At 58.8% G+C, this 11,422-nt stretch overlaps 3 protein-coding genes across 3 annotated transcripts; all 3 read left to right on the top strand.

Moving 5' to 3' along the window:
• The first annotated feature begins 40 nt into the window (after positions 1–40).
• On the top strand, positions 41–589 carry BJ171DRAFT_219102 (uncharacterized protein). The gene is made up of 2 exons (XM_053106464.1): positions 41–242; positions 361–589. The coding sequence occupies exons 1-2, from the start codon at positions 84–86 to the stop codon at positions 538–540; spliced, it is 339 nt and encodes a 112-aa protein (XP_052963240.1). The 5' UTR covers positions 41–83; the 3' UTR covers positions 541–589.
• Position 590: 1 nt separating this feature from the next.
• BJ171DRAFT_219117 (uncharacterized protein) lies at positions 591–2,014 on the top strand. Its single transcript, XM_053106465.1, has 3 exons — positions 591–836; positions 924–1,205; positions 1,556–2,014. The coding sequence occupies exons 1-3, from the start codon at positions 789–791 to the stop codon at positions 1,733–1,735; spliced, it is 510 nt and encodes a 169-aa protein (XP_052963239.1). The 5' UTR covers positions 591–788; the 3' UTR covers positions 1,736–2,014.
• Positions 2,015–5,149: 3,135 nt separating this feature from the next.
• BJ171DRAFT_519309 (uncharacterized protein) lies at positions 5,150–10,489 on the top strand. Its single transcript, XM_053112333.1, has 12 exons — positions 5,150–5,625; positions 5,792–5,984; positions 6,082–6,162; positions 6,321–6,396; positions 6,578–7,043; positions 7,135–7,866; positions 7,989–8,349; positions 8,471–8,594; positions 8,743–8,880; positions 9,083–9,245; positions 9,370–9,558; positions 9,743–10,489. Exons 1-12 carry the CDS (start codon positions 5,385–5,387, stop codon positions 10,405–10,407), a joined length of 3,429 nt encoding a protein of 1,142 aa, XP_052963238.1. The 5' UTR covers positions 5,150–5,384; the 3' UTR covers positions 10,408–10,489.
• Positions 10,490–11,422: the final 933 nt, after the last annotated feature.

Genomic DNA, 11,422 nt, shown 5'->3' with positions numbered 1-11,422 from the left:
CCGTTATAGAATGTCACTCGGCCTTGTTGTCTGCCTTCGGACGATCCACTTGCGGCCCATCATAGCGGGAATCAAATCACAGGATGCAGGACCTCTCTGTTGATCTCAGTATTCTTATCCAGAGAATCGAAGTCTCTCTGGCATCGCTCATCCAGGTCTACAATCTCGTATTTATTATCACCAAGCTTGTGCCTCCTTCGGGCCGTACCACTTTCAACGTCGCCGTTCTGTCGGTTTCTCTGGTAAATCTCATCCAACACTCGTCATTGTTAGGAGAGGGATGGGCGGAAGGCATAGCAGGAGTCTGTGTCGTATCTGTGCAAACGGCCGAGTCCTTACTCGGATACTTCCGGAGCCCAGATCGTCACAGCCATGTTCGTCGTCGAGTTCTTTGAGGTGGAGCCGCACATGTACTATCTGAACAACATTAATGCCGATGTTATGGTAAGAAAGCAGCCACATGATGTTTGCGATTCCGACCTTTATCCGCTTTTGCACCAGCCCGTCCTCGAGCTCGGACTGGCGGGCCTCACGCGCTGATCTCAACAACCCCTTCAGTTCTCGGTCCTTATCAAGTTCTCCCAAACGTACAACTTTCTGCTGACGGTGGCGTGTGCGAGCTGTTTTCTTCTGATTCACACGAAACTCCTCAAGGCACTCGGCGTATCGGAATATTCACGGGCCTGGGTACGTGCCGTCGCCGATATGATTTACGCACTTGAAGCTGGCCGGGATCGGACAGCGATGCAAGCTGCAGGACTCCCAACGCTTCGGCCAGAGGAGCCAGTATGGGGGGGGGAGATTGCAAGGCACTCTACGAACTCGAGACTCTATTGGTCTGGTCGTGCGGTATGCTTTTGTTTGTGTGATCAACAGTATTGCTGACACGGGCTTGATCTTCCATCCCCGATGTCGCCCTGCAGGACGTTGTGTTTTACGTCTGCTGGACGATCGTGTTTGGGCTCTTTCTTGTGTCGACCCAGCTAGCGTCGCTGTTTCCGTTGCGCTCGTTGATCCAGATCGTGCTCTCAGTTGTTGTCGGCGGAACACTGTTGGTATACACCACCATTCTCTTCCGCCGACTCAACCGTCTTCGCGCTGCCCTCAGCGGATCGATGACTTTGCTGTCTCCCCATAATCTTCGCGACACGACCGTCAGCTCAAACAGTGAACTCAGAAGAGAACGGATCGGGCTCTGTCTCTTGGTATCTCGGCTGCTGTACTTGCAGGCGTTCCTCTGGTAGGCATCCTCGGAGAGCACCAACGACGATGAGCTGTGTGCATTTGCTGCAAAGCACTACAGGTCGATAGGTCGACCGTCTGTAGATTATTCTGTCGATACCCATCAACGCAACGGCTACATTTCCCCGTCACGCTTACTCACCCGGCAACTCTGAATGATAGGTTTTTGTTCACAATCCTGCTCGGGATGGGATTCTGCCTGCAGTCGACTGTGCCCAACATGTCGGTCGCCTTTGGACGGATGGGGGTTTACATCCCACCGACGTTCGAGCTGATCTTGCTCAACATCATCTACATCGTTGTTCCGTCCAAGGCGATTGTTGAGGTGCCAGACCCCAAGAGCAGCGTCGGCTCTGCGGAAATCAAGGTGCTCACCAAATCTGCGTCGATCTTGTTGGCCACCCGGGAGAACGGATGCGTGACCGATCGAGGCAGCCTGCCCAGGTCCCGCACCGACCTGTCACCCACCCGAGCAAAATCCGAGAGTGCCTGACAGGCCAAGCGCGGAGACTGAAGGCCGAGTCGTTGACGACGGAGGGGGAAGAGCATCGACTGAGCAGCCATGGGTCGGTCGAACAGGATACCGTATCGAAATCTCTTCGCGGATCAGAAATCAGCCAGATCCGATCCCTTCAGGCAGCCGGGCCTCAGTCCATCAACTATCTCTCGAAGCTGTGAACGGATGCGCTCGTGCCCGCCAAGCAATCTGTTCTGCCACGAGATCAGACGAGCACCTGAACGAGCGACCTTCGCACTGGGACGGCCGTCGCAGACACGAGTCGGGGTGGTGCTGCCAAGCAGCGACGCCACACGGGGAATCCGATTTCATTCGGCAAGGGCAAACCCGATGCTGCCAAGACACAGCCGCCGTGATTTGGCTCGACTGGCGGGGGGCGTGTGTCGGTGGAAGGATCGCAGCCATAGGGTGAGAATCCAGTGCATCGCAATTTGCATCAAGCGGTAGCCGGACAGGGTCTCGCTCAGCACCGGCTCGCCGCACAGATCACGCGCCTTCCCGAGCCGCCCGTCTTCTTTGGTCCCTTTCTTTCCAGGAGCCGCTTCGTTTGCGAGATCGTGCATGCGATGATTCTGCGCTGGCCCTCGCGCCGCAATGGCTCCTTTCCCACGAACGATTCCGCGAACACCAACACGAGGGCGACGCCTCTCTCTCTCTCCGTATCCTTCTTTTTTTCCTCGTCATCTGACCGGAGTGTCCCAACAGAGCAGCACGGAGCGGGAGAGGACGGGGAAGCGGCAATGTGGCCACCTTCCGAGTGGCGCATCTGCCGATATGGCGCGATGAGAAGGGGGTGGAGCACCGATGGTGCCTCTCCGATGCGGGTGGAAGTACTTAGCATCTCAGAGAGCGGGTGTGGTGGAGGGGAATCCACCAAAATCGAGCAACGGCGCGATCGCAACATCGCCGGGGCACGAGGCCGATCTGGACGGCCGCGAACAGCAGACAAGCTCGAACTTTAGATCCACCTCCATGGGCAGCATTGATTCCTGATGTGCAAGGCCGAAATCGATGCAGAATCGCGGCAGAATCGCCGGTGGCACTCCAGACGCGTTTCTGTGTGCTGTGTCGTTGTGCTGTCTGAACTGCGTCTGCTGTGTCCGCTGTGTCCGCTGCGTCGGCTGTGTCTGCTGTGGCACGCGCCTTTCTTTTTTTGTGCCGGTCTGGTGACCTGCCCGGCGAGACGGCCCTGACAGCGAGCCAAACTCCCGCGCGGCGCTGTATGCTTCCCAGGCGACGGGATCGTGGTCAGCTGCCGGCTGGAGGCGAGTTGCAGCGGCGACAAGGGTGGTCTGCTTTCCGCTTTTCCTGGCTTGGGGTCTTTCTGGTCTGCCTCGCCGAGGGCGAAGGAGAGGGATGGACGATGCAGCCTCCAGGTCGGCCAGGACATGGGCGACGGGCTTGAGACATGAGAGATGAGCGTCTGGGACATGCGGGCTGGCTGCCGGGGCTGGCCATGGTCCGATGTGCATGGCCGGCGGAAGTCGCTGGCGTCGATGTGTATGAGCGCCAAGGGACACGCCCTTGCGACGACAGAGCGCCGACGGGCCGCCTCGGCTTGTGGGCGGGCTTGACGAACGCCCAGTGTCGCACCGCGAATGAGGGTTCCTGAGGGCACCCTTTGGCCGTGGGGAGGGGATTTCGCAGATGGCCAGGGCTGCGGGGAGAAGGACGGGAGGATGGCCGGCGATGGGCACATCGAGCTGATGGCCAGAGGAGGGAGGCGGATCGGGGTGAATCGCTGGAGGAATCCAGTGCTTTCCGATGAACCATTGCTGTTGTTGATTTCGCTCTGCCGACGCCGTTGCTGCTGAGGCGCTGTTTCGGCTGACGCGCCCAGCAAGGGGCTCGGCTCCACACCCTCGACAAGGACGACCTGCCCTCAGCAAGGAGCACCATGCAGCCCCGCGCGGAGCAGTGGGGAGCGTGTGCTTCTGGCCTTGCCGCGGGTGTCCTATATATATCGCCGTCTTTTCCGGCGCCGCCCTGTCGCTCAGGCCCAGCACCAGCACAACTCTGCCCCAGGCCTTTCCTTCCTCCGGCAAACTCTATTCCCTCCTGGTGCTCGGCATCCACGAACCCCCTCCGCGGCACAAGTTTCCCGGCTCCGCTTCACCACGTCGCAGCACATGTTGACCAAGCGAGTGCTCGACGGCCTCTCGGTCGTCGGCGAGGACCTCAAGTGCCACGACTACACCGCTTCCATCTCGATTGCCTTTGCCGCATTCGTGTCCCGCTACCACGACTCGGCCGAGAAGCTGGATCTGCATTTCAGCATCGTCAATCTCTCGTCGTTCTCGTCCATTACGTTTGTGTGCTCGGTGGAGCTGGCCTCGACCTTTGCCCAGATCCACCGGGTGGTGCTCGGGGCGCTCTTCATGAACCTCCCGCTCAGCGACAACGATGTCCATGAAATGGCCGTCGCCTGGTCCGAGACCGGCGACTTTCAGTCCAACTTTGCATCGCTTACGTTCTCGTCCAGAGACTTTGGGTCAGGTTTGTGTCTGCCGTGAGAACCACGCCGCCACCCCATGTTTTGTACACGCTGTCCTGCCCTATCATGAACATGCCTTGGCCCTTCATGGATCCCTCTGCTCACGAATCCAATCTTTTGCATTCACCAACGCCTCGCAACCCAATGTACCAAACCACATTCCGATTCGCACACCGACACCCGTTTCCGTGTCCAGGGCTTTCGCCCTTCGTCGATGAGCTCGTCCATCTCCAGTCGAAAGCAGTCGGATTTGCCGGCCTCTCCCCCGCCGAGATGGCGCTGGTCAACATCGAGGGCTCCGTCACGGCCTTCCTCGAGTCGCTGGCACAGCACCCCAACTTCCGCAAGATGCCCCTCGACAGCTTCAACGTCATCTGCCCCGAGGACTATGAGCGTCTGCTTGTGCTCAGCAACGCCAACAACCTCTCCCCTCAGCCCCTCCCCAGCGACGACCAGTACTTGGCCAACATCTTTGTCCGCACCGTCCAGAAGCACCCGCGTGTTCTGGCCCTGATCCACGAGACAAAGTCCATCAACTACGAGAAACTCTTCCATCTGTCCAAGCTGATCGCCCAGCATCTCATCGAAAAGTGCGGCGTTCAGGCCAACGACCGCGTCGCCCTGATGTTCCCAAAGTCCATCGTCGGCTTTGCCATCATGCTCGGTGTGATCCTCGCTGGCGCTGCCTATGTCCCCATCGACAACGAAAAGACCCCGCCCGAGCGTGCCGCCTACATCATCATGGACTCGGCCTCCAAGGTCTCTGTCATCGTCGACGACGCCCTCTGCGACAAGGTCTCGGCCGAGCTCGACAAGCTCGGCGTCTCCGGCAGCACCATCCTCCTGACCGTGCCGGTTCTGTACTCTGCCGTCTTGGATATCTATAACTCTCCGGGCAACGAAACCACCGCCATCACCATCGACGACCTCTCCGTTAACCGCAAGCCCTCCGATGGTGCCTACATCATCTACACCAGTGGAACGACGGGCAAGCCCAAGGGCGTGCTCATCAGCCAGGGCGCCATCGCCAACCTGGTCGTCGCCGAACGAGAGCTCTTCCGATTGACACACAAAGATCGTGTCTTCCAGAACTTTTCCCACAGCTTTGACTTTTCGATCGAGGAGATCTGGATGGCGTACTCGACAGGCGCCTCGCTGGTCATCCCGACCAAGGACATGATCTACGCCGGCCCCGATCTGCCCAAGCACATCCAAAAGTACAGCGTCACCGTGTTCTGCTGCGTCCCGAGCCAACTCGGCATCCTCGTCGGCGAGATGCCCTCGGTCAAGATGATTGTGCTGGGCGGCGAGGCTGCCCAAGAAAACATTGTGCAGCGCTACCGAATGAGGGGCCGCAAGATCTTCAACACCTGTAAGTGCTGTTGTTGTGTGGAGTGGTGTGTGGAATGGTGCGGTGAACCTGGGGGCAACCAGAGTCCCGGTGAGACAGACGATGCTCGATCTTCCACACATTCATCACATACTCATCACACACTCATCACACACTCACCACACTTATCCCACTTGCGCTGCCCCAGACGGCCCCACCGAGACCACCTGCAGCTCCACCTACCTCGACATCTCCGAGCCTGTTGAGAAGATGACCATCGGCCGGCCCTTCATCAACTACACGTCGTACGTCGTCGACTCCAAGAACCGCCTGGTTCCCATCGGCGCCATGGGCGAGCTCGTCATCGGAGGCAAGAGTGTCGCCGAGGGCTACATCAACAGGTGCGTCCGACTGCTCGCCCCACGAACTGCTCTCGATTCTGCCCCTCGGCTCGCTGCTGCTTCCGTGGCGCTGACGCTGCATTCTCTCCCCATACAGAGACGACCTCACTGCCGAAAAGTTCATCCACAACCCCTTCGATCCCAGCGGACGCATGTACAAGACCGGCGATCTCGTCAGGTATGCTGTCGGTCACGATCGTGTGCACCATCATTGCTCCAGCAAATGTGCCTGTCCCACTTGGCCCTGTCGAGGGTGGTACGCCTTGGCCATGACCGACACATCGCTATGAGCTCCGTGTCTCATCGACATGCCATGATGTGTGCTCTGGTCCACAGATACACTCCCGAGGGCAACATCGAGTACTTTGGCCGCATCGACTGCCAGGTCAAGATCCGCGGCTTCCGCGTCGAGGTGAGCATCGCACGCTGTCCTGTCCATCCTGCCCGCACTGCTCGTCGATGATCGTCGATGATCGAGCCATGCCCATGCCGCGGTTGGCATGTCGATCCATCAACTTTGCATCACGGCACCGCACTCTGCGACTTCATCTTACTGACCCACTCTGGGGTTTCTCTCCCCTCGCTCCCCCCAGCTCGGTGAGATCGAGTCCAATCTCTCGGATTGTGACGGAATCCAGAGCGCCATCGCTCACGTCTGGACCGCACCGAACCCAGACACTGGCAGCACCGAGCAGACCCTCGTTGCCTATCTGGTGCTCGAGACCTGGTGCCACGAGATCGACGACCGCAAGATCCGCGAGAAGCTCCGTGCCACTCTGCCACCGTACATGATCCCCTCGGTCTTCCAGCGCATGCTCCCAGAGGACGTGCCGCGCCTGACCAGCGGCAAGATTGACCGCAAGAAGCTGCCTCCCATCACTGCTCCCGTGAGTTCTGATAGCAGACCGACCGCAGAGAAGCCAAGCGACTCAAATTTTATGGACAACCCCGAGCTCATCCAAGGCTCGATGGAGGATGTCATCACTGCCGTGTGGAGGGACCTGCTGGGCAACGATCAGATCACCAAGACCGACAACTTCTTCCACGACCTTGGCGGACGTAAGTGCCCCACTCGGCTCGCTGTGACCGCCTTGCAATCCTGTATGAGCGACGAGCAGAGTCTAATCATGGATCTCGTTCTACTCCCCAGACTCGTTCCTTGCGGCCAAGACCATCGGTGTTCTCCGTAAGCACCCTCGACTGGCCGGACTCAGCGTCCGCGACCTCTACGAGAACCCCACCATCGCCCAACTCGCCACTCTGGCAACGGCGCAGTCTGAGCTGCGTGGACAGAACCGCAAGAGCAAGCGCTTCAGTCGGCTGCGGAAGACCGCCCAGGTGCACTACCCGTCCATTGTGGCCAAGCTGCTGTGCACACTGGTGCAGACCGCGAGCCTGTATCTCAACACCTTCCTGAGCGGTGCATCGCTCTACATCAGCATGATCTTCTTGTTCAGCTTTGACGACGAGATTACCCTCTGGGAGTGGCACTATGTGGCTGCCTCGGCGCTCTCGTTCATGGTAGTCTCGTCGATCGGCCGCATCCTTGCTATCGTGCTGGTTATCATCCTCAAATGGCTGCTCGTCGGCCGCGCCCGAGAAGGTTCGGTGCCGATCTACTCGCTCCGTTACCTGCGGTGGTGGATCGTCAAGACCCTGGTTGTGAGCTTGAACCTGTCGGACTTCCAGGGCTCGTTCTTGCTTCCGTTCATCCACCGCCTCCTCGGTGCCAAGATCGGTCGTGACTGCCAGATTCTGAGCATCCACGTCGACGGCTTTGACCTGCTCGAAATGGGCGAGGGCTCAACCATCGGAAACGATGCCACCGTGGTGGCGTACGAATACGCAAACGGATACGTCCACTTTAAGAAAATCAAGATTGGTAAGTGCTACTGGCGGAGCTGGATGGAGCACATCGATGTCCAGAACCTCAAGAGGAGACCTTCATTAACGGACTCTGCGGCACCCCTCCACTCCGATGCACTCCTCGCTCCACTGCGACAGGTTCGAACTGTGTCGTCAGCGCCGGCGCAGTTGTCGAGGCTGGCGCCGTGATGCGCGACGACTCGGAGGTCCAGGTTGGTTCGCTGCTCTCGGGCGGCGACGTTCTTGAGGCCGGCCGCTACTGGGGCGGCTCTCCTGGCCGCGACTATGGAAAGAAGCAGCCCGAGTACCGAGCCACGATGCTTTCTTCCTGCAGCTTCTTCTACGCCAGTGCCTATTCGACAGCGATGGTCTTTTCCTGGTTCCTGGCGCAGCTCCTCAAGGGCTTGACGTACTATCCGGGCTTCTTGCTGTTCATCTACCTCACCTCGGTGCTCAACATTAGCTTTGTGTGGTTCTTTGCGCCTGTTGTTGCCCTGATGTAGGTGTTTCTGTTTTGGATCACTGGCTTTGATTGAACTCCAGTTCATATGAACCACCTCACATTCCGTGGGCCTGTGCCAGTATCCGACTGACCTTTGCACTCCTCCATGATCACACAGCAACATTGTCTTCTCGCTCCTTCTTGCCGTCGTGCTCAAGTGGATACTGCTTGGCCGAGTAGAAGCCGAACGCATCCCGTTGGTCTCGTTCACGTACATCAAGTACTACCTCTTCGACGCCTACGTGAGTGTCTTACTGTCGATCCTGTGGCCGCATTGCAATGTGCCGCTTCTCTCCCTGAGAACGCAGATGCGGGGTTTGTTGCGCGATTATTGATGTCTTGTACGGCGTTGTCTCTTCTCTTGCTGGGCCCGACTCCCATACGATCCAGTACCACGACATGCTTGTCACCTACAAGTCGGTCTTTAACACCCAATACGTCGTGCCATGGCTTCGGGTCATGGGATGCCGTCTGGGCAAGTATGCCGAAGTGGCCTTCTTCAGCCCTTTCCCGGGCGAGCTGCTGACGGTGAGTCTGCGCCTTTTTTTGTCGCAGTTGTTGCTATCAGGTTGGGAACGGATCGCTTGGAGCGTTGTACATGTGCTGCTGGCTCTCCAAGCGCTATACACATCGCACTTCGTCACATATTTATACATTCCGTCCGGTACCCCACACCCGCCGCGCCTCATTCTCACCCGCCACATATATTATCTGGTATCGGTGTTTCCAGGCTGGCGAAGGCTCCTTCATTGCCGATGCCGCCATCATTGCCCCTCCGCATATCTCATGCGGCTGGTACAGCACTGGGCCCGTGCACATCGGCGACAAGAGCTTCGTCGGCAACTCGGCCCTGGTTCCGCCCAACACCTTTATGGAGCCCGACTCGCTTCTGGGTAAGTGGGGGGGGGGACGTTTGCGTATTGATGAAGCTCCAGAGGAAGCAAACGCCGCATTTTATTGGTGCTGCCACCCTGGCTGCTGGTTTCTCATCGGATATTTCTGCTCTCGGTGTTCTAGGCGTTGCCTCGCTCCCACCACGATATCCCCTCAATCTCGAGTTTGGATACTATACCAAGGAGGGCGAGACCTGGCTCGGCAATGAGGCCGTTCGCATCCCGTTCCGGAACCAGAGTGGAAACGACCGCTTCAGCAGCTCGGCAACGTACAACCCCAGCCTCGGCATGCGCATCCAGCGATACATCTGGGGTAAGTGGCCCAACATACGGCCGCATGGGGTGGAGGTGTGAAGAGGGAAGCATTAATTGTCGAATGCAACTCGGCTCGGCGATTCAAAGTACCTCGGTGCAAGTTCGTGCCGCGTGGCGACGCTTGTGCTGTTGCCGCCACACAGTTCGTGGATCTGACAGTCTCTCGATTCCACGTTCCACAGAGGCCTTCCGTATCCTGGTGCCGGCCACGACACAGTCCCTGTTCCTGTACTTCCAGATCCAGTACTTTGCCCTTGGCCTGTTCTCGCAGACCCTCGGCCACTATGAGAAAATGGTGCTGTTCCCGTGGTTTACCTTTGTCATGTTCATCCTGGAACTGACGCTCTTCATCGTGCTCAAGTGGATCTTGATCGGTCGCTACAAGAAGACGGAGCAGCCAATGTACTCCAACTTTGTGCGCCGCACCGAGTTCTTGACGGGCATGCAGGAGCAGAACATTGCGCCGTTCCTCGTCCAGCTCACAGGTACGCCGATACTCTCGTCGGTCTTCCGGCTCCTGGGCTGCAAGCTCGGCAAGAACATCTTCTGGGGCACCACCGACATCACCGAGCACGATCTCGTGACGATCGGCGACAACTGCACCGTCGGCAGCCTCACCGGCTTCCAGACGCATCTGTTCGAGGACCGCGTGATGAAGCTCGGCCCGATCGAAATCGGCAAGAACTGCAACATCCGCACCAAGACGATCGTGCTCTACGACGTTGTCATTGCCGACGACGTCGACGTCAACCCACTTTCGCTCGTCGTCAAGGGCGAGAGTCTCCCGCGCGATACAGCCTGGGAGGGCCTGCCGGTGCGGAGCACCGAGAACCGTCTGCTCGCCTAGACACTGTGTTGCTCGTGCATTTTGTTTTGGCGCTGCCGTGCCGCCTTGCGAGTCATGAATAATACATCCAAAAGTAAAACGGACCATGTCGGGGCAGAGGGCCGAGCAGCGTTCACCAGCGGGTGTCTCTTGGGTCGCTGCACTGCCGCTGGCAAGAATGTCGATCCCACAGGCGACGGGAGCGCGAATAGGTGCAATCCACTCCACTGTATTCCGCTCAACAGGATAGACACTGCGCTCAATAGCGACCCCACCCCACCCCGCCGGGCTGCAAGTGCGCATCGACGGCCTCACCAAACACACCAACAGGAGCGTGCCCGTTTCCCGGTGCCGCGTCGCACTGCCGGCACGTGCCTCTGGAGCCGGCTCGATCCGCCATTCGAGCCGGCGCTGGTTCGGCCGCTGTCCGTCGATGCCCGCCTGCATCGGCAACCGAGATTCCCCTGATCTTGAGAGCGTCATCACTCCCGCCACCTCCCTCCCATAGAGACCCTCTGTGTAAGTGCTGCTGGTGTGGACTACCTCGGGCGCCGGCACTGCAGTTGCTCGCCGGCATCTGTGCCATGACCTGCCGCTGCGTCGATCGGCCTGTTTCCGGTCCTGGTCCGTGTCCGGCATCGCAGCTCGGCTCTCGATCCGGTCCCTGGCTCGCTCCCCCGCCTGGCGCTGTCCAGCCGAGGGCGGGCTGGCCTGGTGCCCGAGCCCGACCGGACCGGACCGATCCGATGCCTTGATGCTACCACCACCACACCACAACTGGGACGACCGATCGATCAGTGTGCTCAGCTTCGTTTGCATCGCTTTGTCGGGACAGGTTCAGAGCCGACGGCTGCCCTCCCCCCCTCGTCGGATCCGCTCTGATTCTGATTCTCGCTCTGCTTCTGAGTCTCGCTCTGATCGTGTGTGCCTCCCTTCGGCTCGACTCAATCTCCTCATCACTGCCTACTGACGCCGTCAATCTGCACATCCAACACATCCAACCGTCCTCCGCTGCACAGATCTCTTTCCTTTTGCA

The sequence above is a fragment of the Polychytrium aggregatum genome (assembly GCF_025602895.1).
Source record: "Polychytrium aggregatum strain JEL109 chromosome Unknown BJ171scaffold_42, whole genome shotgun sequence".
NCBI classification, from domain to species: domain Eukaryota; kingdom Fungi; phylum Chytridiomycota; class Chytridiomycetes; order Polychytriales; genus Polychytrium; species Polychytrium aggregatum.
The sequence above is the reverse complement of the archived record's forward strand: the minus strand, read 5'-3'. Positions and strand labels throughout refer to the sequence as shown.

What these genes read in the sequence shown, in the direction of transcription:
- BJ171DRAFT_219102 (XM_053106464.1), top strand. Translation starts at nt 84, where the DNA reads ATGCAGGACCTCTCTGTTGATCTCAGTATTCTTATCCAGAGAATCGAA. An exon ending in CCGTTCTGTCGGTTTCTCTG is followed by an intron (nt 243 to 360) that starts GTAAATCTCATC and finishes TCCGGAGCCCAG; the next exon opens with ATCGTCACAGCCATGTTCGT.
- BJ171DRAFT_219117 (XM_053106465.1), top strand. Translation starts at nt 789, where the DNA reads ATGGGGGGGGGAGATTGCAAGGCACTCTACGAACTCGAGACTCTATTG. An exon ending in ACGAACTCGAGACTCTATTG is followed by an intron (nt 837 to 923) that starts GTCTGGTCGTGC and finishes GTCGCCCTGCAG; the next exon opens with GACGTTGTGTTTTACGTCTG. An exon ending in GGATCGGGCTCTGTCTCTTG is followed by an intron (nt 1,206 to 1,555) that starts GTATCTCGGCTG and finishes GTTCCGTCCAAG; the next exon opens with GCGATTGTTGAGGTGCCAGA.
- BJ171DRAFT_519309 (XM_053112333.1), top strand. Translation starts at nt 5,385, where the DNA reads ATGGCGTACTCGACAGGCGCCTCGCTGGTCATCCCGACCAAGGACATG. An exon ending in CTTTAAGAAAATCAAGATTG is followed by an intron (nt 7,867 to 7,988) that starts GTAAGTGCTACT and finishes CCACTGCGACAG; the next exon opens with GTTCGAACTGTGTCGTCAGC. An exon ending in ACTACCTCTTCGACGCCTAC is followed by an intron (nt 8,595 to 8,742) that starts GTGAGTGTCTTA and finishes CATACGATCCAG; the next exon opens with TACCACGACATGCTTGTCAC.